Source organism: Diabrotica virgifera, chromosome 6, assembly GCF_917563875.1.
Source record: "Diabrotica virgifera virgifera chromosome 6, PGI_DIABVI_V3a".
In the NCBI taxonomy this organism is placed as follows: domain Eukaryota; kingdom Metazoa; phylum Arthropoda; class Insecta; order Coleoptera; family Chrysomelidae; genus Diabrotica; species Diabrotica virgifera.
In genome coordinates, this window is record NC_065448.1 from 97,043,570 (window position 1) to 97,070,072 (window position 26,503).

The window sequence follows — 26,503 nt, forward strand, 5'->3', positions numbered from 1 at the left end:
AAAAAATATTATTTTTGTATCTTATCACTTATCATATAGGGAAACATCCAAGGTAAACGTAGTCCTGACAGAAGAACATAACGGCCATGGAACTAAAACAATATTTAACACTTTCAGAACAAAGGTACATTTAATAATGTCTAAAAATCTTTTTCTGAAAAAAAAAATAAAAGTTTCAGTAACCTATTGACCGCTTGTTCATTTTTAATAAATTATCATAAATTATCTTTATGGTCCCAGTTTCCCAAACTCGGCGACCCTTCAATCTGAATTTCTGATTTACTTTTTTTTCTTTCTTTCTTTCCCTTTTGTGATGCTAAAACCATCAGCTGTTTTGATACACCAAAATGGTATGCATTTATGCAGTATCTCAATTAGGGATATAAATCTTGCAGATAGACATGTTATTATAATTTTCCTCTTTTCGGTGTTCTCATGTGTCCAGCTTTGCAGGACTCGCAAGAAAAATGATATAATCTGACATATCACAACAAATTTACACAATGATAACGAAAGAATAGGAGAAAACACTTTATCTACGACAACATGGTCATGAATTACATGAATAACACACAAGTTTTTATCGTTCTTCCACACTAACTTTTCCCATGCGTCACGATTCATTTTCAAAAAAGTTGAATCAAAAAATAAAGTGAAATGTACATCGACGTGCAGTATTAATACGTACTGTCAGAGTATCAGTGGTAATACTTAGGACATGGCTATTATCCCGTGAACGTATTTTATAAAGTTAATTTATTGAAGTGTTTAATCTTTTTTCGCTATTGAGGAGATTGATGGACTCAACATTAAACAACTTGAATACTATACAGACTAATACGAAGATAAATATAGAACGGTAATAAATGAATTTAAAAAAAAGGCACAACAACAAAGTTACTAGTGTTAAGAAGATTTATATTGAGAAATACAAAACTATCGAGTTAATTACATAAAAAACAATTAATATTTTTAATATATTAAACCTTTCGGGAAACAGTAATACACATGCAAATTTTTCACAAATTGATTTATCAACACTACGATAAATAATACTCGTCTTTGTCTGTGGGCCTAAAAGTCAGAATTTCAACTTTTCCTTTATTTAACTGAAATATTATATTTTTTTTTAAAACATGAAACCAAATAATCCCGTCTGATAAATAAATAAAACTTTATTGATTTATAAAACCAAATAAACAATAAATGCAAATAAATCAAACACGACAAAATATACTGTCACTGTCACTTAAAATCATAAACGTCAAAATTCAAAGTGAACAAGACATCAACGACATGCCATATTGTTTATCCTTCTTTAACTTATTGTGGTTTCTATGGACAAGCGGCTTAATTTTGCGATGCTAGTTTCTATCAGTTAAAAAGAGAGGTAGTTTAAAAATAGTACATTATTTGACGGTTTTTGCTGTAAATTTTAAAGAACCGTTTGGATTAACATAAAATTTGGCATACGCATAGCCAACATGTCAAAGAATAAAAGTGATATTGTGCCGATGTGTGCTTTTGCCCTGGGGGTGAGTTTCACCCCTTCTCGGGGGTGAAAAACATACGTTCAAAATAAGTCCGAAATTCTATAAAATGCCTAATTCTAAGCAACTTTTATTCTATACAGTTTTTCACTGTCAGTACTTTTCGAGTTATTTGCGAGTGAATATGTTAATTTTTCAGCAAAACAAACACGTTTTTAGACAATTTTTCGCAAATAATTCAAAAAGTAAGTATTTTACCGGAAAAACCATTGTTAGCAAAAGTATAGCTTGTAAAAAAGTGAGAAAATGGTGTATACATGAAGTCTCCAGACCTAGTAGAAGCAGAGTTATAGCTAAAGAAAAATAGGTTCATATTCGCCAATCTTCAAATAAATATATTTCAACGTGAAATAACAAAAACATTAAGCACTTTTTGGAAAAAACTCATTACAACTTTTTTAAAGAGTTTAAAAAGCTTTTGTCTATTTTTATAAAAAAAATATTCTAGCATCAAATGTGAGCAAGTTACGCTCAAAATACAGTTGCCCCGTTTTGATTTGGCATAAAAAAATCGGGAAAATCACCCCCTAATTAAAAACTTACATAGAATTAATCCTTACCGCTTCACATGTTGCTTTATTTATGTTGTGTCTCTATGGTATGTAAGTTTCATCGATTCAACGTGCTTATTTTGAAAAAAAAAATGGTTTTAAAATAAAAATTTTAAAATTCTTAATTTTGAAAAAAATGCTCTTTTTCAAAATAACTTAAAAATTATTAGTAATACCAAAAATCTCAAGAAGTAATAAAATGTACGTTTTGCTTTTCTGAATATTTTGGACTTTTTGTTTTCCTGTTAGACAAAAATCGGTTATGCTATGGCTGTTCAAAATTTGCATACACTCGGGATTAGTGACTCGTTAAAGCCATTTTAACTACAGAATTTTCAAAAATAAGCACTTTGAACCGCTGAGACTTACATATCATATAAAGTATAAAGAATAAATAAGCAAAGTAACCTGTGAAGCGTGTTACGATTAATTTTATTTGATATGCTAATTAGGGGGTGCTTTTCGGGATTCTTTTACCAAAAAATAAAAGGTACCAACAATATTTTGAGCATAACTCACTTACTTTTAAGGTTAGCATTTTTTTTTTAAAACAAATATAAACCTTTTTTTAAACACTTTAAAAAAGTTGAAATGAGTGTTCCCCGAAAAGTGTTCCGTTTTTTGGTTATTTCTCGATGAAATATTCGATTTGGAATTTGACGAATAAGCAACTACTTTTCAATAGCTACAACTTTGCTTGTACTGTAATATTTTCTTCGACAAAATACGTACTTTTTGAGTTATTTCCGAAAAACCGTCTAAAAACGTGGTTATTTTGTTTAAAAATGAACGAATTCACTCGCAAATAACTCGAAAAGTATTGACTTGGTGAAAAAACTCTATAGAACAAAAGTTGCTTAGAATTAGTCAGTTTATCGAATGCCGAACTTATTTTGGACATACATTTTTTCACCCCCGAGAAGGGGTGAAACTCACCCCCAGGGCAAAAGCACACATCGGCACAATATCACTTTTTTTCTTTGGCTTATTAGCTATGTGCATGCCAAATTTCATGTCAATCCAAGCGGTTCTTTAAAATTTAGAGGTTTTGCAATACTTTACCGTTAAAGAACGTACTAAAAGTAATTTGTGAAAAATATCATGCATGGGAAAAGTTAGAGTGGAAGAACTTTATATCTTGTCTTTACATATCTACTAAAAATACTTTATTCCGACTTATGAAACATAATTTGGTATGGAAATATAATTCGAAAAAAAAAGTTGAAAGACCAATTTTGTACACACTTGAACGAAACAAGGAAGTGAAAATATAGTATGTGAAAGTGTGTAAAATGTATTTACTTCCTTAGCTAACGCTTTCGACAAAATTGTCATCACCGGAGGCTTATTATAGCGTTAGCCCCAATGATGACAATTTTGTCGAAAGCGCTTAGCTAAGGAAATACACACATCGGAAAAGTCTAGGGATATTTTTGAAAAGAGACGTAATTTCTTCTTTACTTGTTTTGAATAAATAATAATCGATTTGTAATTATCAGTAGTATTAAATATTATATGTGTAGACAACAAAATTTGTTGAAATGTCAAAAATACCTTTCAGAAATGTCAAAAATATTGGTCGTAATAAAATAAAACAAAACGAATACAAAGTATGGCGTCCACCTTGGTTTATTACGGCTCTACCTACATCTGTTTTTCATAGACAAAATAAGATTGTCGATATCCTGTAGAGGTACTTTTGCCCATTCTTCTATCAGACGTTCTCGAAAGGTCGGGGGATTCTGCCGGCCAAGGCAACACATCAATACCTTCATTTGTAAGCCAGTCTGTCATTGAGCGTGCGACATTTGGACGAATATTATCATGAATCAGGTGAAAGTTTTGACCAACCGCATCAGCAAACGGATCAACGATAGGTTGTAGAATGGTGTCGAAGTACTGCTGAGCTGTAAGGAAGCAGTTTGGGAAAACGAGGTCCGTTCTGCCATCAAATATTATTCCACTCCATACTATTAGGTATTGTACCACTTCTGTATGTGTAAACGTCCTGGACATATTTTAAGCGTTCTACATTTACAGATCGTTTCCACACTCTTACTAGACGAAAATCTGGATGAAATCCAAAACTAGATTCGTCCGGAGAGTAAAACTGTAGCCCAATCATTTGCATCCCAGTTTTGATATTCTTGACACCACTCTAATCTTGCAGCGCGATTAAATATTATGAATGTTAAACTGAGTTATTATGCTTTTTACCTGATATAATGCCGCATATTTGTATTATCTTTGAACCATCCTGTATCTGCTCCCCTTTTGAAAATTTGGCATTAAGTATGTCAATTAATTCCGTCCTTCTATTAGACCGTTACAGGTCTTTGATGTATTTCAGTTAATTAAAAAAATTAAGTTGTACTATATCACTCTTAAAAACGTATAATCCAAATACGTTAGAAAGATTCTGAAGTAATTTACTTTATCAAAAGAGGCAAATAGGAATTCGCTACCAAATTACTACCAATTCCAGAGAAAAACCCCTGCCACGGCAAAAATAAACTGAAAATAGCTAAGCTCGTGAGGAGATTGGGTGCATTGCCTTCTATAAAGTCCCTTTAAAATAATTTTGTTTGTATTGGTCAAGCTCGGGGCGATGTGAAAAGTCCACTTGGCCTTATCGAAACTGCCGGGGTGGTTTTCAATAACATAAAAAACCCTTACGTTGCACACTCAACTTGATACTTAAGGTCGAAATTCGATGTTTATATTGCTGTTGGACAAATATTTAGCTGCGTTTGATTTCCAGAGTGGGGTGTAAGTAAGGATATTTTAATACTGTAATCCAAAAAAGCGGTTTAAGACATCTTTACATAAGAATATCCCGAAGGGAAATATATTAACATAACAGTGTTATTTTTGAATAAACTAAACGATTTATAAAAAACTATCTATAATAAAATTTGTTTTACGATTCTATTTTAGTACACTGCACTCTTTCCAAATAGAAAAATCTTTGGTTTAAAATCATGCGTACAATCATACAAGTATGTAATAGTTTAAAAAATTCTGTAAAATCCATAGGAGGAATTAATAAATATGAAAGTTTTAGAGGAGGTCAGATCAGAAATAATTACTGTATGAAAAATAAGTATAAACCATAATGCACTGTTGCAGCTTCGCAACTTTTTTGTATTAAATATTATATGGGTAAGTACAAAGTATTTCGAACTCGTACCTAGCCACCCCATCTAACGTTGACTATACGCCGAAAGTATAAACCAAAGTAGCTTAAGTATTAACACATTAACCGCCACACTAAAAATTTTTGTTTGTGCCGTCAGGCTCCACGTGTAGAATCTCAATGTTAATGTGAATTATATTTACTCGCTGAACGCCTGGACCAACCAAGGCGCAGTTAAATACAACTCGCGTGGCGTTCAATGTGTTAAGCGACATTGGCGCTAATAGTCGATCCTACCCATATTTCTGGGATGAAGTCGTTTCGAAGACAAACAGACTTTCTACATCACCTTGTTCCTGGTCTGCAGAAAAAGACAGTCGTATCTTCGCTACGCGGGAGCAATGATTACCCATTTTATTCAACAATTTGTTGCAAGTTGCAATTGTTTGTGCTGAACGATATTTCATATTGTGTGGCGTTGCACCAATTAATTCTATCGTGTCTACGAAATACTGTAGTATATTCGTAAAATCATATTATTGCCCATTATATTATATTATATTATATGATATTATTATATAATAATATAATATAATATAATATTATATTATATTATATTATATTATATTATATTATATTATATTATATTATATTATATTATATTATATTATATTATATTATATTATATTATATTATATTATATTATATTATAATATATTATATTAGGCCCAACACCGAAAGGTATTTAAAGTAAAGTATATTATTGCTTTACGTCGTTAACTATTATAAAAGTCACACTAAACCAGCAAGAGAATTCTCAAATTCCTTTGTTATTAATGTATTTTCACACTTTACATGTAGGATTGGCTACCTGTATCCGGATAATTTATTCTGATTGGCTTGTGATGATCAACATTGTTTTTTTTTTTTGTAAGATTCTGACTGTTTTGTATTATTGTCGCTTGTATAACCAACTTTGTAATACTTATCTTCGACTGTAAATAAATATTGGCTGTAGTAGAGTCACGCCGCATATTTTAATTCTATAGATCTTAATGAGGTAGAATTAAATATAGTCCGTCCGCTATAACTTTTCCCATGCGGTACGATTCATTTTCAATCAAATTAAGTCAAAACAGAAAGTGAAACGTACGCCGATGTGTGTAGTATATAGTATACAGTAGACGAAATGTATATACACATCGACGTTCGTTCCAATTTATGTTTTTACTTAATTTGATTGAAAATGAATCGTACCGCATGGGAAAAGTTATAGCGGACGGACTATATATGTACATGTGATATTCTCTGTTTTTATTTCACTTGCTATGACTACATTTTACTATAGTCCACCTTATTTCCTTTGTATGTCGTAATATGATGCTTAATTTGAAGGCAAAACAAGCGTGTTATAAACTGAGAGTATATATCCAGAATCTCTTTCCGATGTTCTCAAATGTTTTATAGGGGTCATCGTATGTGCAGAATTCAATATGCACAACGGAGTACAGAGTGTTTCTTTTAGGGATCTTTTGCTTTCAGTTGCTTCTTGCAATTCTGACTATTGTAGACTTAAAATAGTCAGAATTAATAATGACTTCAAATTCATGTATACTAGTGTTTTCCAAACTTTCTTACATCGAGGACCGATTTTGACAAAAAAAAATATTTAGCGACTCCTTGTCTTATTGTACCCAGTTCATTCGCCATTTAATAACAATAACTGTACAATGTACATGATACATGATCAAAGAGATTTTTCATCATCAACCACTACAAGTAAGTGAAAAAAGAGACTGCAAAAATAAATACCGTTTTCTAATAATCCTATCCAAAAAAGAATGAGCGACATGGCAGAAGATGTTCTAAAACAAAACATTGAAAAAATCAAAAGGTGTACGTACTTTGCCCTACAGCTACAGATGGATAAATCTACAGATATTTTCAACTGAGCCCAGTTATAACATCCATAAGGTAATACGGAAGAAATGGCATCACATGAATATCGATCTGGTCTTCTTGTTAAATTGCAAGAAGTAATTCCAAATACTAAATGGCTATACTGTTTTATATTTATATCTAATCTAGAAGGTCTTGTTTCAAAATATTTACCTTCTAAAATGGATTGTGTTTACGAAATATCGTTCAAGATGTAAACTTCATTAAAGGAAAAACGTTACAAAGTCACATTTTCAGAAAAAATTGTGAGGACATCGGTTCCTTATACGTAAACACGGAAATAAGATAGATTTAAAGGGGTAACGTCTTGAAAAGAGTCTTTCAGTTAAGAGCAGAACTTTTGATGTATATGATGAATATAAAGATCTATTTTCAAATTCAATTTGGCTTCTCAAAGCCGAACGTTAAAACTATACTTTTTTCCTAAAGCCCGGATCAGTTTTGGACCAGAAGGATGCAAGATCACCCCGAATTGGCGAGCGAAGCTTCAAAATGTTTGGTTCTGTACAGTCCATCTAATTTACTTACCGTTGCACGTCATTATCTACGCCAGAGATCTAAGTTGACATAGTTGTCAAAGTATAAAAAAATCCTGAATCCATTTTAAATCAAATATATCACATAATTATTATAAACGTGGATTATACAACAAAACAAATTAATATTCAATGTAAATAAGTAAAAACTTAAGAAATAGAGAACAAGAATTAAGTTACAATATTTTAAGATTTGCAGTGCAAGCGTTTTTGCACTGCATTGTTAATAATTAAAAAACGGCTCCGAACTCTTGGCATGAAGTCGGTAGGTTTCTTTGTATATGTCTACAATAACAACTAAAAAAGTTGTCAGATACCTCGATTATTCCAAGTCGTGATAAAATTAGGTGAAATTTATATTTTTATAGTAGAGGATATTTTTATAGTAGTAAAGTAAATAATAAAAACAGTAAATATAATAAAACAGATACTCGTAGTAAAGAGTATAAACAAATATGAAGTGTCATCACCGCAACTGTCAAATAAATGTTACCAATTTATTCTAAAATGTCACCTTCGTTCGATTACAGTTACAGTATGTTCCGAACAAATATGCTTCATAAAAACGCTTTATAATCCATTTATACAAATTAAATGAAACATATTATTGTGTATTTCTTTAGGTTAACATTAATAGAAATCGTCAAATATTATTTCTACGCGTATATAATAAAATAGTGGCTGTAATTCCAGTGTACTAGGCAAAATTATTCTAAAAAAGAACACACCTACCGCCTAAATATTTCGTGTTGGTACCATGTGACGTCACAGGCTATGACGCGGATGACGTGCAACGGTTAGTAAATTAGACGAAGTATATGTAATTATATTATTTATTAGAGTTGAGTTTCTCATCACTGACTGCTAGTAAAACTAAAGTGACAAATCGCTTACAACTCGAAAATGGCATCACTATTTGTGTATTGAATACAGAGCCCAGGTTTAATAAGATAATAAAGTAGTTTCCGAAAAACAAGCACATACGAAACATAAATAGACGATATTACTATGATTATTTCATTCATAGGAGATTCTGACCAATAGAAAGCTACAGAAATCTAAATTAAATCGATTATTTTTTGATGATTTTAACTTCCAATCGTATAGTAAGATATTTGATCACGTGTTTAATTCTGTCAAATCAGATTAAAATTATACTCAGAATTATCTACTGTAGAAAATTACTGATAGAATTTTTTTAAGTAGATTGTTTCTGTTTAATGGCAAACAGTTTCCTAGTTTTGACAACTGTCACATTTAAGAAAATATCTATAATATACGTATTAAAAAATAATCTTACGAATATCACACGACAGTAAGAATAAATAAGAAAATAATGCTTCATTTTTACTCAAATTTGTTGTCATTGGGCAATAGCCATTCGAGCCCTGCGGGCTCTCGTGTCTATTGCCAGACAACAAATTTTCTAAAAACTGTCGCATTATTTTCAATTTATTCTCACTCTCTTGTGATATTATACCCGATAATTTTTGATAATTTCCCGTCGTCAAGTATATTACGTCAGGTGCCCTTCGTTGCTACGAAAAAATACATTCAGTGACATTAATGACAATTAATGTTTTAAAAATTATAAAAGTGATGGCTTTCAACCGTCAAATTAATATTTATAACAACTGTTGGTTTAATTGTACTAATTTGTACTTACATAAATAAATTACAATAAAATTTTGGTTTTGAACAGTTTTATTCATGAAATGATCGCAACAAATTGCACTCAATCTCTAAAATTAATATAGAATTTTAGAGCTCTTGTGCAATTACTACTGATAATTAGGGCGTTGCAATTTTATTGGACATGTTTTGGTTTACGCTATGAAATAAACATCCTTGTAAACAAAATTTATTATTTTAAATCATTTAGCGACACCCGATCATTTGGTAGTTTTACCTGGAAAGGTAATTATTTACTTAGTAGGTATATACTTAGTAGGTATTATTTTCAATAAAAAATCTCTAATAGTTTTCGATATATTCGAAAAAATCGATTTTCATTTTGTAACTTCAAAGGGCTGTAACTTTTTTTTGTGTGCACATTTGTACTAAGGTAAGTTAAGGTTCAGTCGAACTATTTTTGGTCCCAGAATATGAGATTTAATTTATGACCTGTATTTGTGTTACACCCTGTATAAACACCACTCAAATAATAGCTTAAATTTGATATTATGTATTAATTTATCCTCTTCAATATTAAGATTACACGTTCCTCCTAAAAGAAAATGTACATGCTAAATAAAAAATCATGAATTAGTAATTTTAGAAATAGCCAAATGATGGGTTCATGCAAAGGAGTACACAATATTATTTACTACAATTTAAAAAATACTGTACAAAAATTAGCAATAAGAAGCGCATACACCATAATAATTTTCGAATCAAAATACTTTGATATGGAACTACATCGACCTTTAATTCAAGCTAAGTTTAAACACTATTTATAAAAAGTTTGTAAGACATTCTGTGTATGTTTCCTGAACCTTGAGTAACCGATTGTATAGGTATATTTAATCGAAACTAAATGTTTCAATACTATTAACAATAATAATAATAATAATGTCATTCCCAGACAGAGCTCAATCCTTTTGATACCGTAGGTATCAGGGATGAGTAAATTTTTCTCTTAGAGGGAGTGTGAGCCGTATGGCTAAATCTGGAATGTCAATAATATAACAAAATTTGACAATAAATCAAAACAAACGAGTTGACAATAAATAAAAACACAACGAATTAAATAACCCCAATATATAATGTATTCCATGTACGTAAAAAACATCAAATTTAAACTCTGTCTTTTATATTTACACCTTATAGTATGGTATAGTTAGACCCAAACCCAGACATCCAAAATGAAAGTTATCCTCCAACACCAAATTGTTCTATATGGTCCACATAATGTTCAGAAAAAAGTCACACCATTTTGAGCGTCGGGTTTGGGGGGGAGAGGGGGGAGAAATCTGCAAATTCGTAGTTTTTTACGTTTTTCGTCAATATTTCTAAAACTAAGCGGTTTAGCATGAACAACCCTCTACACAAAATTGTTCTACATTAAATTTAAAATAAAAAAGGCCCGATGCATAACCCTTCTAAAATGAACGGTTCCAAAGTTACGGAGGTAGTATAGTATAATTAGTCCAAAAAAAGGCCTAACCCAGACATCCAAAGTAAAAGTTTTCCTTCAAAACCAAATTGTTCTATATGGTCCACATATTGTTCAGTAAAAAGTTACACCATTTTGAGTGTCCGGTTTGGGGGGAGATGGGGGAGAATTCGGTAAATTAGTAGTTTTTTTACGTTTTTCGTCAATATTTCTAAAACTATGCTTTAGCGTAAGGAATGTTTTATAGAAAAATGTTCTACATAAAATTTAAAACAAAAAAGGTTCTATACATAATTGTTATAAAATCAACGGTTCCAGAGTTACGGAGGGTGAAAAGTGGAGGTTTTCGATACTTTTTATATTTACCGATTTCTCCCCCTCTCCCCCCCCCCTTAAACCCGACGCTAAAAATGGTGTGACTTTTTTCTGAACATTATGTGGACCATATAGAACAATTTGATGTTGGAGGATAACTTTCACTTTGGATGTCTGGGTTTTTGGTATAGTTATATCATAAATATTGCCCAAAAAATATAAAAAGTATCGAAAACCTCTACTTTTCACCCTCCGTAACTCTGGAACCGTTGATTTTATAACAATTATGTATCAAACATTTTTTGTTTTAAATTTCATGTAGAATATTTTTGTATATAACATTGTTTACGCTAAAGCATAGTTTTAGAAATATAGCCGAAAAACGTAAAAAAACTACTAATTTACCGGCTTCTCTCCCATCTCCCTCCCAAACCGGACGCTCAAAATGGTGTAACTTTTTACTGAACAATATGTGGACCATATAGAACATTTTGGTGTTGGAGGAAAACTTTTACTTTGGATGTTTGGGTTAGGCCTTTTTTTGGACCAGTTATACTATACTACCTCCGTAACTTTGGAACCATTCATTTTAGAAAGATTATGCATAAGGCCTTTTTTATTTCAAATTTAATGTAGAGCAATTTTGTATAGAGGGTTGTTCATGCTAAACCGCATAGTTTTAGAAATATTGGCGAAAAACTTAAAAAACTACGAATTTACCGATTTCTCCCCCCTCTCCCCCCCAAACCCGACGCTCAAAATGGTGTGACTTTTTTCTGGACATTGTGTGGACCATATAGAACAATTTGGTGTTGAAGGATAACTTTCACTTTGGATGTCTGGGTTATGCCATCTTTTGGATCAACTATACTATAACTATTGATCTCCTCAATAAATTTTTGCTTGTCCATTAAACTCGTCTGATTTTCCTTTACAGGAAAGTGTCCTCAATAAAAATAAAAATAGTGTAACGAGCAGTAAGCCCCACTTTGTTGTTCAGGTTGCTTACCTGTCGGAGGTAAGAAATCATCATCATTATATTAACCTTATTTAAGTTGAATAATGGAAATGAAATAATCCCATCTCAGTAGAACAACGCCATAACAATACTTCGCCCTAAAAAAAGATGACCAAGCTTGACCGATAGGCCTTCTTTGTCACTTGTATAAGCTATTAACCAAAAGCAGTGCCAAACGCGTGGAAGGTAAACTGGATTTCTATCAATCAGGAGAACAAGCAGAATTAAAAAAAAAGTGAGACAAATGATCATCTTTAAGTAATCCTGATAGAAAAGTTTGTGGAATATAATGGACTCTTAGCTCTTGCGTTTATCGATTTCCATAAAGCATTTGACACCGTTGACCTAAAATTAACAATAGTACCACCACTAATGAGATGAAGGACGACACATCATTTAAAAATCACAATAATATAACACATAACTATGTTACAAAATAGGCATCAATAATAGGCATAAAAAGACCAGCATTTGCTGCCCAAAGTATATATAGTAAACGGATACCTTCCAAGATATAAAATAAGTCTATAATATCAAGAATTTATTTAAAATGAATGAAAAAAACATAATGTGAAAGTGAAAAAGTTAAAACTTAAATTAATGCAATGTAATGGTAAATGCGCCTAAATCAAATAAAGTATATGTAGGTACTTATGTTTAAAACAATATTATGTTTAAAAATAAAATCAATCAAAATTCAAAATAGAGACAATTGATTTTTGTGCTTCACGACTTTTCTTAAAAAAATGTCTTTTCTAATTCATATTTCTACTTTATTCTGTTCGTTGGTGTTTTCATCAAATTTTATCATAAAATATTTTTTATTAAATACAATGTCGACCTAAAGTTAGAGACAAGATAATTAATATTATAAAACCATAACTTAAATTAAAGATAGCGAGTAACTTATTCTTATGGTGCATATAAAGAATTATTAAAAATATGTGCAAAAGCGTTTGTACAAAGAAAGAACTACTTCAAATGTAGTTTTTATGCAATATTTGTTCTACGCCAGATGTTACCAACAATTCACAAATAAAACTAATTTAAAACATAGAGTAAAAATTATTAATTTTTTTTAATTACCTTACTGTTAAATAAACCGCTAAGAATAAAAGTCACCCCTAAGGAAAATGTAAGTTTGTATACAACCTAAAATAGATATTGTTTACTTGTTTACAATAAACTATCTAAATATTTGTTCATTTATGTATGTATATCTTACGTATATATTCAGTACACATAAAATAACGCCTATAAAGGATAAAGCAAACAAAATCAACAAATTTCCATTTGACTTCCACATAAAGTAGAAACTTAAAATAGACCTACAAAAATCAGGAGAGAATCTAAGCTACTATTAGTAATATATAGATACATTTTTTTTCAAAATAGATCAACAGCTTTAAAATTTGAATACGAAGCGTCGCGAAATATGGGCTTACATATGTATCAGAATGGTCCAAAAAAGACATAAAGTAAATCACAAAGTACTGTAAGACAGAAAAATTAAATGTTTCCTAAATTAACACAGACGAATGATGTGATAGAAGAAAGGATTTATATAGAGATATAGAGGAAATTATATAAAAACTAGAGGATTTAATCTAGAGACTCATTTGTGCTTCTTCGACTAGTCGAAAGCATTAAACAATGAAAAATGGCATAAAATGGGCGCGTACTGAGAATTGGGCACACCTAAACACACCTACTAAAACAACTGCATGTCAACAACACTGTAAGAAACGTCAAAAACACATAATCCCATAACTTCAAACTAAAAGTTGGCATTCGTCAAGGATGTACTATGTTCCCCACACTATTCAATAAAACTAATTGTGCCCATTTTCTGCGATGAATGGAAAATCCAAAAATCAACACTCCTCCGTGCTGACGACACTCTAATACTAGCATCATTACGAGCTGAACTTGAACACAATCTGAACAGACTAGATACTATTAGTCATGAATATGGACTTATAGACCACACATAAAGAGCGAGAATTGATCAACATATTCAAATGACAAAGGTTCAATACTTCGGTCATACAAAGAGAGAACCTAAATCTCGCTTACTCCGGTTGATCATTTAGGGCAAAATCGAAGGAAAACGCTGGGTTGGAAGAAAACAACTACCTTGGCTGTGTAACATTAGACAAAGACAATGGAAGGGTCGAACAGTCGAGGAATTGTTTCATCTAGCTGCCGGCCGAGAAACATTTCATAAGCTTGTTAATAAAGCCAACGCTTGAAAACAAGCACGGCACACAAAGAAGAAGAAGATGGGCTTAAAAATTAACACACATAATATCAAATCGATGATCATTGAGGAAATATAGCAGGATTTGAAGTGGTAAGTCATTACATTTACTTGGGCTCTGTTATCACAAGCAATGGGGAATGAAAAGCAGAAAAACTTACGCTTACTGACGCCATAGAACGGTCTATAAGTAAGAACACCACACTAGGCCTGATACAGTCGCTTATCTTTCCCATCGCTATCTAAGCTGCGCAAGGTTGGACCATCAAAAAGTCGAGTCACAACGTAAGGAGGACGTTTGCCTTTGAAATAGAGGTCTATCATAAAACGATGCGCATACCTAGACAGAACACCGTACAAATATCTCAATATTAATAGAACCAAAATATATTGACGTATTTTGGACACATAACCGGACGAAGGGAAGATATTGAGAGATTGTTGGTTGAAGGAAAAGTAGATGGTAAAATAATCAAGAACGAGGAACATCGTCATTTCGATGGTCAGATAAAATACAGAGCATCACTAGTTTCTCTCTCTCTCTCTCTCTCTCTCTCTTTATCTCTCTCTCTCTCTATCTCTCTCTCTCTCTCTTTATCTCTCTCTCTCTTTATCTCTCTCTCTCTCTCTCTCTCTCTCTCTTTATCTCTCTCTCTCTCTCTCTCTCTCTCTCTCTCTCTTTATCTCTCTTTCTCTCTTTATCTCTCTCTCTTTATCTCTCTCTCTTTATCTCTCTCTCTTTATCTCTCTCTCTTTATCTCTCTCTCTCTCTCTCTCTCTCTCTCTCTCTTTATCTCTCTTTCTCTCTTTATCTCTCTTTCTCTCTTTATCTCTCTTTCTCTCTCTTTCTCTCTTTATCTCTCTCTCCCGCTTCTCTTTATCGCTCTCTCTCTCTCTCTCTTCTCTTTATCTCTCTCTCTCTTCTCTTTATCTCTCTCTCTTCTCTTTATCTCTCTCTCTTCTCTTTATCTCTCTCTTCTCTTTATCTCTCTCTCTCTCTTCTCTTTATCTCTCTCTCTATCTCTCTCTCTCACTCTCTCTCTCTCTCTCTCTCTCTCTCTCTCTCTCTCTCTCTCTGTAAGACAGCACACTACACGCAGAAGAGATAAGAATGGATAGCAATCATACGTCGAATACCAAATGTCACCACATCCTTACGAAGGATACAGGAGAGAGGTGGAGGGAATTAATTATTTATTTTTGACCTATGTCGGAGAAGAACAAAACATTATCAAAACAAGTGAGCTCTATCGTTACTTGAGTATGGAGTTTAGTGTGGAGAAAAACACTACATGCAAGCTGATAATTGATACGATAGGCAGAAAACACAAGGTAGAACGCCTATTGAAAATATCATAATAGACGATTACCAAAAAAGAGTTTCATGGAAACAGCAAATAGATATACTAGAGGAGACTAGGAGAACAAAATTCAATATACAAAAATTGTCAGAAAAGAATGCAAGATGAAATAGAATACAATGGAAACATGACATTCATGATAAAAATATGTATTCGATATTTGCATAAACAGTAAAAAAATGAATCAAAATCAATTTAATTTTAAAACTTTTAAATTTTAAAATCCTCACTTCAGTCAAATTTTTTAAGTATAAAAAATATAAAAAATGTTCTTGTATCATCTACCATCAAAAACACTACTACAAACTTATGTATATTTTAGATTGATTTGAGAATTTATTGTTGGTAATGTCTGGCCTATTCTAGATAAATATTAAATATTTGAAAAATGTAAATTACCAGCTGATTGTGCGCTCCGCATAGAACCCATTTCTCCGCTTCTACCGTAAGTTGAATATTCGCCTAAAATGGAGAAATGCTTTATTTATTTTTGCAGGAAATATTTTATTAAGCATGGTCTTTTATTTCTAGCAATATACAAGAAATACAGCATTTGGTTTAAAACAAGCAGTACATTCATGGGCGCCTCCAGGATTATGTTTATTTGCATCTACATATACATACTATTAACCAATATAAAATATAGAACTATACATGTATAGCTATGCTCTTTCTTTCTGGACACTTGGACAGGAAGGTACAATTATACCCCTTGCACCACGCTGCCGGCGCCCATGAGTACCTACATTTTATAATGCCTTGGTTAAATGTATGATCTCTGTAGGATCAGCGTATGATCAATTAATGTTATAGTTTTTAAGCTATGTGCAGTTTTTTCCATTTAAATGGATAAAGAGTCATTAAAAAACAATAAAAATTTAATTTTTAGATAAAGTAATACACATTTTATTTTAATTGTAAGATAATGACAAATAAACATGTTTCTTTCGGTTATATGAATAAAAACATTTAAATGGAAAAATAAACTTAAATATCTAATATTTCGGATTTGAAATTATAAGCCATTTTTAGTTGCAAAAGTTGTTATAATTGAGAATATTTAAAAAAATCTTATTACACTGAGATATGTACCCCATATTATCAAATTTGAATGAAATGTTAAACGTAGTCAAAAACATGTCATAATATGTGATAATATTATGTCTACTTAAGTTGGAAACATATGAGAAACTTTTTTATTATTAATTTTACGAAAAAAAGTTATTCTTCATAAAAAGTTCTGCATGCTCTAAAACCTAAGATTCACTAAATAAATATCAAATTTTATCAATATTATACGAGGTATGTCAAAAAATATGAATTTCGTTCAAGGGTAAAGTACATTTATTTCTCTGAATATCAGAATAAGATCAAATATGCATTTATATGCTTCTAATTGAAAAAAAAATATTTTCCAAACTTTTCTCAAATGTATGGATACTTAACTTCGTTTTTATTTATTACACATAAGATAACTCTTTTATTACTTTTACGAAAAAAAAAGGTATTCTTTATAAAAAATCTCTGTATGTCCTAAGCCCTAAGATGCAATCATCAAATATCACATTTTATTAATTTTATACGAGGTATGTCAAAAAATATGAATTTCACTCAGGAGTAAAGTACCTTTATTTGTCACAATATTGAAAATTGTTATTACAAAAAGTTGTTTAGAATTAAAACCAATGTTTCAATATGAAATTACATCCTTCTATTTGAAATATTGTGAAATATAAAGGTACATACTATACTCATGAGCGAAATTCATATTTTTTGACACACCTCGTATAAAATTTAAAAAATTTGATATATCATGGTTGTATCTTAGTTTTTAGACAATGCAGAGCTTTTTATGAAGAATAACTTTTTTTCGTAAAATGAATAATAAAAGAGTTAAGTATCATATTATTTGTAATACATATAAACGTATTCATAAATTTGAGAAAAATTTGTAAATATATATTTTTTTTCAATTAGAAGCAGCTAGTTGCATATTTGATCTTAGTTTTTAATTCCAAACAACTTTTCATAATAAGAATTTTCGATATTCAGAGAAATAAAGGTACTTTACCCTTGAACGAAAATCATATTTTTTGACATACCTCGTATAATATTGATACAATTTGATATCTAATGATTGAATCTTAGGTTTTAGAGCATGCAGAACTTTTTATGAAGAATAACTTTTTTCGTAAAATTAATAATAAAAAAGTTTCCCATATGTTTCCAACTTAAGTAGGCACGCTGTATACAATCCATTTGAGATTTATTTGGTTTAAGTAAGATTTGAATAATAGGTCTGGATCCCGCGTATGAAAAAAAAGTTGATTAATAGCAAGCTGAAAATTTGTTAATAGCTTAAGGGTGTCTAGTCGAATAAACTTTGATATGTGTGAACACTGGGACAGGGGCAGTTTTAATTGTGGAACAGGTTAAACATTTGGAACGGTTACAGCACGAAAACGGCACATTTATTTTGTCCGACAGAACAGACTTAAACTCTTCAAACAGAGATTAAACTCTCATGCAAAAATCAGACTGCTATTTATCACCAAACGGGCGTTTTAATGAGTGGAACATGTAGAATATGCCAAATGGCAGTAATTATGACAGGTAATAAATAGCAGTCTGGTTTTTTCATGAGAGTTTAATCTCTGTTCGGAGAGTTTAAGTCTGTTCTGTCGGACAAAATAAATGTGCCGTTTTCGTGCTGTGACCGTTCCAAATTTTTAACCTGTTCCACAATTAAAACTGCCCCTGTTTCAGTGTTCCCATATATCAAAGTTTATTCGACTAGACACCCTTAAGCTATTAACAAATTTTCAGCTTGCTATTAATCAACTTTTTTTTCATACGCGGGATCCAGACCTATAATATATTCCTCTAATTTAAAATTGAACACATTGAGTTAATGACTGATTTTAGATATACAGTGTTGGCTCCTCCAAAGAGCCACCCCGATATTTGGAAATATCCACTGGATTTGTGAAAATGCTAAAATAGGTCGATTTTTAATCCACAGGGGACATAGTTTAATCATATAGATATCTGTAATTTGTCAACCCCTCTCTTCCAGTATCACAAATCTTTAATTTTGAATAGGAAATATACAATATGTAGCACATCCATTAGACAGGTATTTCGCTGGAGAGTTCCCGCATCCATGATTTTTTCCATATTAACTCTTGTTTAAAAGTATCAGTTTATGGCCAGTGTTACACATCTTAAAAACCAAACGTAACGCCCATGTCTTGCTAACATCAATTTCAATTTTTTCCTGTCACGAAAAAATACATTAAGGTGATACAGTAGCGATCAACAGGTAGCCAAAACGCGTTCCAAGATTGCGGCTGTAATTTTGAATATTTTTTCGAGATATTTGGCACACGTATTCGTAATACAGTGCGTCCATAAAGTAACGCATAAATTCATTATTTCGTAAACCGGCGATACTAAGGAAAAATCCCAAAACAGGTCGATTTTTATTTTTAAATTCCGATATTTTGGCATATACATCATACTAGTGACGTCATCCACCTGGGCATGATGACATAATCGATAACTATTTTAAATGAGAATAGGGGTCATGTGATAGCTCATTCGAAAGTGTATTTAATTCTCTATTCAATAATGTAAACATTAACATATTTATTTATACAAAGTGTTCAAAAAAACATTTTTTTAATTAAAATAATTGAGACAAAAAGAAGAATGTATGTAATTTATTTAATTCAAAATACGTTTTAATGTTATCAGAAAAGAGGAAAAAATGTTAATTTGACAAATAAATATTGTTTTTCGCTTAAATTCAATGTTAAAGCTGACGCCCACCTGTCTCTTGGCAGTTTGAACATTTCGTTTAAACGAAAATCAATGTTTATTTGTCAAATAAATTTTTTTTCTGTTTATTGACAGTACTAAAATGTATTTTAAATTACATAAATTACATATACATATTCTTCTTTTTGTCTTACTTATTTTAATTAAAAAAATGTTTTTTGAACACCCTGTAAAAATAATTATTAATGTTTATATTATTGGATAGAGAATTGAATACCCTTTCAAATGAGCTATCACATGACCCCTATTCCCATTAAAAAATCATTGATTACGTCATCACGCCCAGATGGATGAAGTCACTAGTGTGATATATATGCCAAAAAATCGTAATTTAAAAATAAAAATCGACCTGTTTCGGGATTTTTTCTTAAAGTCGCCGGTTTACTAAATAACGAATTTATGCGTTACTTTATGGACGCACTGTATAATAAAGAATGGCGGTACAGAGCACAATTTGAAAAATATATTAATATGTGGAAATTACTCTGTAATTAAATATAATATTAAAAAAACGAGCCTGTACCGCCATTAAGAAGAACGAAAAAATACACTTTCTTCAAATAAACTTTTTAATCCGATGCCTAGATTTTGTGTCATTTTGGAACTACTAATGAAATAAAAAATTTTAGTAGTTCCAAAATGACACAAAATCTAGGCATCGGATAAAAAAGTTTTTTTGAAGAAAGTGTATTTTTTTGTTCTTCTTAATGACGGTAAAGGCTCGTTTTTTTAATATTTTATTTAATTACAGAGTAATTTCCACATATTAATATATTTTTCAAATTGGGCTCTGTACCGCCATTCTTTATTATATTACGAATACGTGTGCCAAATATCTCGAAAAAATATTCAAAATTACAGCCGCAATCTTGGAACGCGTTTTCGCTACCTGTTGATCGCTACTGTTTCCTCTTAAGAGCAAACAGTAGCGATCAACAGGTAGAAACAAACGCGTTCCAAGATTGCGGCTTTAATTTTGAATAATTTGTCGAGATATTTGGCACACATATTCGTAATATAATAAAGAATGGCGGCACAGAGCCCAATTTCAGAAATATATTAGTATGTGGAAATTACTCTATAACTAAATAAAATATTGAAAAAAGGAGCCTGTACCGCCATTAAGAAAGCCAAAAAATACACTTTCTTCAAATAAACTTTTTTATCCCGTGCCTAGATTTTGTGTCACATTGGAACTACTAAAAATCGATTTTTTTATAACAAGAAATTGAACGTCACTGACTTGGCAACATTTCGCGCCTATGTGTATAAAAATTATTGTTTTTGATAGTATAAACGTCACTGTCAGTGTCGAATTACCGACGCACTGTTGCCTCACTTTTGAAAGTTCGCAGAACTTTCGCAATCTTGGACCGCGTTTGTTGCTACCTGTTGATCGCTACTGTGTGCTCTTAAAACAAATTCTGCAACATTAATGTACAAAACAAAACCTAATACTTTGACACCTTTTAAATCAAACAGAGCTTGACAAATGTATAGAGAAAGAACATCTGAATGCGACAGCCAAGGTTTGAACTATTGAAAATGCCCGCAATATATAAAAAATCGATTATAAAGTCATGTATCTTGTGAGATACATTGGGCTAAAGAGGGTTAATTATGTTTTAGTGTTAATTAATGTCATTAATTATAGTCAATTAATTAATGTCAATTAATTATAATTAGTGACAAAAATAAGTATAAAAAATAAAATGACTAAATACAAACAATGCTTCCAAACACCGTGCTTACTCTATTCTGACTTTTGAGTTTCAAAATCGTTGGTGATTTAACTTTACAAGAGCTTGTTTTTTTAATAGATTGTTGATTGCTAATTTTAAGGAATATTTTGGTTGACAAACATTAAGGTTTAATTTGACTTTATATAAAAATTTATTTTAAAGAAAAATATAATAAAATTTTAATACAAAAATTTGATAAATATATCAATTAAATAAATTTAACCCCCTCTGTGGCTCAGTGGTAAGAGCGCCTACCTTTGGATCGAAAGGTCCGAATGGTCGTGAGTTCGAATCTCACCAGGGTAGAGAATTTCTCGTTTATTATAAATTAATAAATGAAAATAGTTTCTATCCTTGTGGGATCGGTACTCACCGGAGGGACCGCAGACGTTCGGATACAATTAGCGTTTCTTTGCAAAGACAATGACGTCGACTTTGCAAAGTAACAAGACATTTACTCAACACACACACTACACATTACACTAGGTCCCTAATTGGAAAAATCCATACAGTACCATCACCATGCCAATGGCCATTAGTTGTCGAGGCATTAGCTAAATAAAAATAAATAAATAAATTTAAATTTATGTAAATAGTCTAACCGTTTAGATATACAGTTTACGCATACAGTTTAAAAAGACGTAAAGCTAACAAATACCATCCCGTACGAAAATAGCGAGTTCTCTCTTTGTTATACAAAAGAAGAAGAGGCGAATATTAAAATTTCAAATGCGACTTATATTAACTTTATGGAGTGCTGGAAATTAAAATGTAAAAATATTACAATACAGACGGTGCAGACGGTTTAAAAGCGAATCACTTGATGTTTGTATATAATTGGAAATTTAAAATTCAGCCTACGATCCCACAAAGGGGACCCTTTTTATTTTATTTTGACTGTATCGTCACCGGACAGTCTGGAAAAACCTTTAATAAAAAGTTTATACTTTAATAATAAAGTCACAGTTTGCCAGACGTGGACCCGTTCATAAAAATAAATGCAAAATAAAAAATACCAAGATCAGAATTTAAAAAAGGCAATTACAGAAGGGACTTATTTTATAAGTAATATTAGATATACTTAAAGTATATCAAGCTACGTAAAATGAAAAGAATAAAAGAAGGGATTCAACGATGACAACAATACCATATTACACTTGAGTCCAGGTTTCTTTACCCGTGCGTCATTAATACCTGTCGAGATAAAATATGTACATACTTTTTATCTAGCATCATTTTCTTCCACGCATGAAACTAAAGACAAACCAGCTACCGCCTGTTATTAAGTAAAAACATATGTTTTCATTTTATGAACGATCTAGACACAGTACATTGAAAAGAGATGGGTACAAAAAAAGACGTTTGGGCATGTTTTCAGATTTTAAGTAGAATTTGTGACGTTTCTGGTTTTGTTTACTTTTGTGGCTGTCAGTCTTTTGATTTTTTGTTGTTTTTTTTTGTCGAATTTTTGCATTTTGAAGTTTTTTATATTACACAAACAGTTGTTTTCAACTGTTTGCAACTATTTATTTGATAACGTCAAATTTTATAATTCATGTATAACTCGTGATCTGAGCAGTAGCAACTTTCTGTCACTTGCTGTTGCGTTTAGTAAACCGACTTATTTAGTATGCTTTAAATGATGACGCACGGGTAAAGAACCTTGGACTCAACTGTATATAAAGGGCTAATCAGAAAAATTAAAAATAATAGGAAAAAAGTATAATATCACAACAACATTCAAAACAACCAAATATGTAGTATGATAAAATTGATCCAAAAGATGGCATAACCCAGTGTTGCGTCCCAATACACAAACATTTTTGAACAGCAGTGTAGTTAGTATTTTTGGGCAGCAGTGTATTTGATATGTGCGCATATGTACAGCGATCCGTCATGCGCTATGATCATCATCGCACGCATCCACACGCGGGACGCAGGACGACCTCTCGCCTCTCTCTCTCTCATCGAAGATCTACAAGGCTTAACACCGTTTTGTAAAAATATGTATTTCATTTTTTTCTCGAAATAAAGTTTAAAAACAGTAATTTTCTTTCTGATAGTAGCAGAAAACCGTATAAGTAATTATTGCTAAATGTACGGAACTTACATGGTCCTTCAAAAGAGCCTGGTGTTATTAATTAGTGCCTATAATTAGAAAAATTATATCAAATATCACGCGTGTCTGGAGATTGCATTTTGGATGGAGACATGGGAAACCGCTTCGCTTCGCTAAGAACACGTTTTGCAAGGTATGGTCTTTTTTCTGTTCTCGATATTTGGATTGATTTAATGTATTTTGTCGTTGGATGAGATAATTGGTTTCTTTTGACCAGAATGCAAATGATACTTGAAAATATTTCTGACAGTTTATAACGATTTAAAACTAGTATTTTGTTACTATTACATATATTTTGTTTATTGATAGTAATTCCTAACACATCAACTTAATTTCGTTATTAAAGTTGATTAAACCTCGTATTTTGTTACTATTGCATATATTTTGTTTATTGATAGTAATTCCTAACACGTCAACTTAATTTCGTTCTTAAAGTTGATAAAATCTCGTATTTTGTTACTATTACATATATTTGTTCAACTTGATTTCGTTATTATACCTCGTATTTTGTTACTATTACATAATATATTTGTTTATAAATAGTAATTCCCAACACTTATATCAACTTGATTTCGTTGTCAAACCTCGTGTCTGGTTGCTATTATATAATAGTTGTTTATTGATAGTAATTCTTAACGCTATTATTATTAATCGTTATACTAATAATAACTACATTCTACACTTTATAACAAGTGCAATCTATATTCGTTTCGTTAAGTGTTTTATTATATAGGAGAAACACCTTTTTTCGGCATTTTTGTTCTGTTTTTCTTGTATCTCGCAAAATGGCGGATGATTTAGATTATTTAAAAGGTAAACGTAAAACTATTAAATCAAACCTTACTCGTTTTCATACATTTTTGGATAAATATATCGCGTCTTCTAATAAGGATATTGACCAACTAGATTTACGTTATACTAATATTCTTGGAATTTTAGACGAATTCAATAATATTCAATACAGTATAGAGGTGGCTTCACCCCGTGTTGACGGTGATTTTGTAACCGATGATACTGAACGCGAACAATTTGAAGACACTTATTTTAAATTAATTTCGCTGGCTAAAAAAGAACTTCAAGAAATAAGAAGTAAATCAAGCTCCTCAAAATCGCATATTTCTGACAATAGTCAAGATCCTCTCAAGGTCACAAATGCTCAAAACAACATTACAGTTGTACCTAGTGGTACTGAGTGCAACATTGCTAACTCATTAGGAGCTACGCATTTAAATTCATCAGCAAATATTAACTTTTCGTTACCAAATAATAATATCATGAATGTGGCATCTAATAATCTTGTCGATTCTAAAGCGCTTCCATTGCCTTCTGTTCATACACCATTTCCTGTCTATGATCTTGGTCTCAAATTACCGGATATTAATTTGCCTTGTTTTGACGGCTCGTTTGGAGATTGGCTCTTCTTTAGAGATACCTTCATTTCTGTCATACACAACAAACCTAATCTGTCAAAGGTTCAAAAATTCCATTACTTAAGACTTGCTTTAAAGGGTGAAGCCGCTGAAACAGTACGAAATTTACAAATTTCGGAAGACAGTTATGACGTAGCCTGGCAAAGCTTATTGGAGCAATATGAGGACACCAATGCCCTTATAAATTTTCATGTAAGACAAATATTGAATCTAGAACCAATCTCTAAGGAATCACATCATGATCTTAAACATATTCAGGATAAACTAATTCAAAATCTTCGTGTACTAAAAACTCTTGGTGAGCCTGTTGACTATTGGGACACCCTGTTAATAAACACTATTTATCTTAAATTGGGTAACAAAACTAAGCAAAAATGGGATTCTAAGGTATCTAAAATCATTAAGCTTAAAAAGCCTGATCTAAATTATTTTATTGAGTTCTTGAAGGATAGATGTAACCTTCTTAAAGCACATCAGGCTGATTCGAAATCCAGTGGAAAATCTAACAATGTCAGTCATAAGCCAAAGGCTTTTACTTCCACTAATGCCGCAACCGCAACATGCAAATTTTGTAAACAAAGTCACATCATTCAGAATTGCTCTAAGTTTTTACAACTTACGCCTAAATTAAGATATGAGCAAGTTAAGCAACTTAAACTATGCATTAATTGTTTTAGAAATAATCACTTTACTAAAAATTGTACCTCTAGTAAGTGTAGAAAATGCAGCGGCTTGCATAATACACTTCTCCACTTTGACAAGCAGTTGGTCCCTTCTAGCTCTCAGACTGTCGAATCTCAGTCGGATCATGGTAGCTCGCAAGAGCAAGCTAGTACTTCTAGCGCAGTCACATCTTTTTCGAATACGTTATGTTCAGTGGAAAATAAGGATTGCATTTTACTTTCCACAGCTCAAGTGATTGTTCTCGATGATCAAGGCAATTCTCACAATTGTCGAATTTTGCTAGATAGTGGCTCGCAAAGTAACTTTATTACAAATGCTTATTGCAAAAAACTCAATCTTTGTGTAGACAAAATAAACATGTCCGTTACAGGAATAAATCAAAGCAGTTCAAAAATCAATTCGAAAACATTAGTTACTGTTTATTCTCGTACTACTGCATACAACGCATCTTTATCGTGTTTGGTAGTGGACAAGATTACATCTTGCATTCCATGTATATCCTTTGATAAATCTTTACTTAACATACCTGCCAATCTACTATTAGCTGATCCTGATTTTAATGAAAGCACTCCTATTGATCTCCTAATAGGAGCAGGATTCCTTTGGGATCTCCTTTGTTCTGGACAAATTAAACTGGGAAATAACTCACCTATATTGCAAAAAACTTTACTCGGTTGGATAATCTCTGGTCCAATTCGATTTGATGAATCAAAATTCAACACAACTCATTGCAATTTTAGTATAAATGATGACAGTTCTATAGAGTCTTCATTAAACAATCAATTGGAGAGGTTTTGGAATATTAATGAGTATCCTCCAAGTAAACATTTTTCTCTCGAAGAATCCTATTGTGAAAAACATTTCATAGAAAACACTGTTTTAAACCC

The 26,503-nt window shown here is 31.5% G+C and overlaps 1 protein-coding gene across 4 annotated transcripts in view; it reads right to left on the bottom strand.

Moving 5' to 3' along the window:
- The window catches only part of LOC114328237 (cyclin-dependent kinase 14), a 782,326-nt gene that overhangs the window by 172,782 nt on the left and 583,041 nt on the right, over positions 1–26,503 (bottom strand). For 2 of the 4 annotated variants that reach the window (XM_028277024.2, XM_028277026.2), the window contains exon 3: positions 16,201–16,263. The exons of the other annotated variants lie outside the window; for them this stretch is intronic. In XM_028277024.2, the coding sequence (XP_028132825.2) occupies positions 16,201–16,263 (63 nt within the window). The remainder of the gene's footprint in view (positions 1–16,200; positions 16,264–26,503) is intronic. 4 annotated transcript variants of the gene reach the window in all.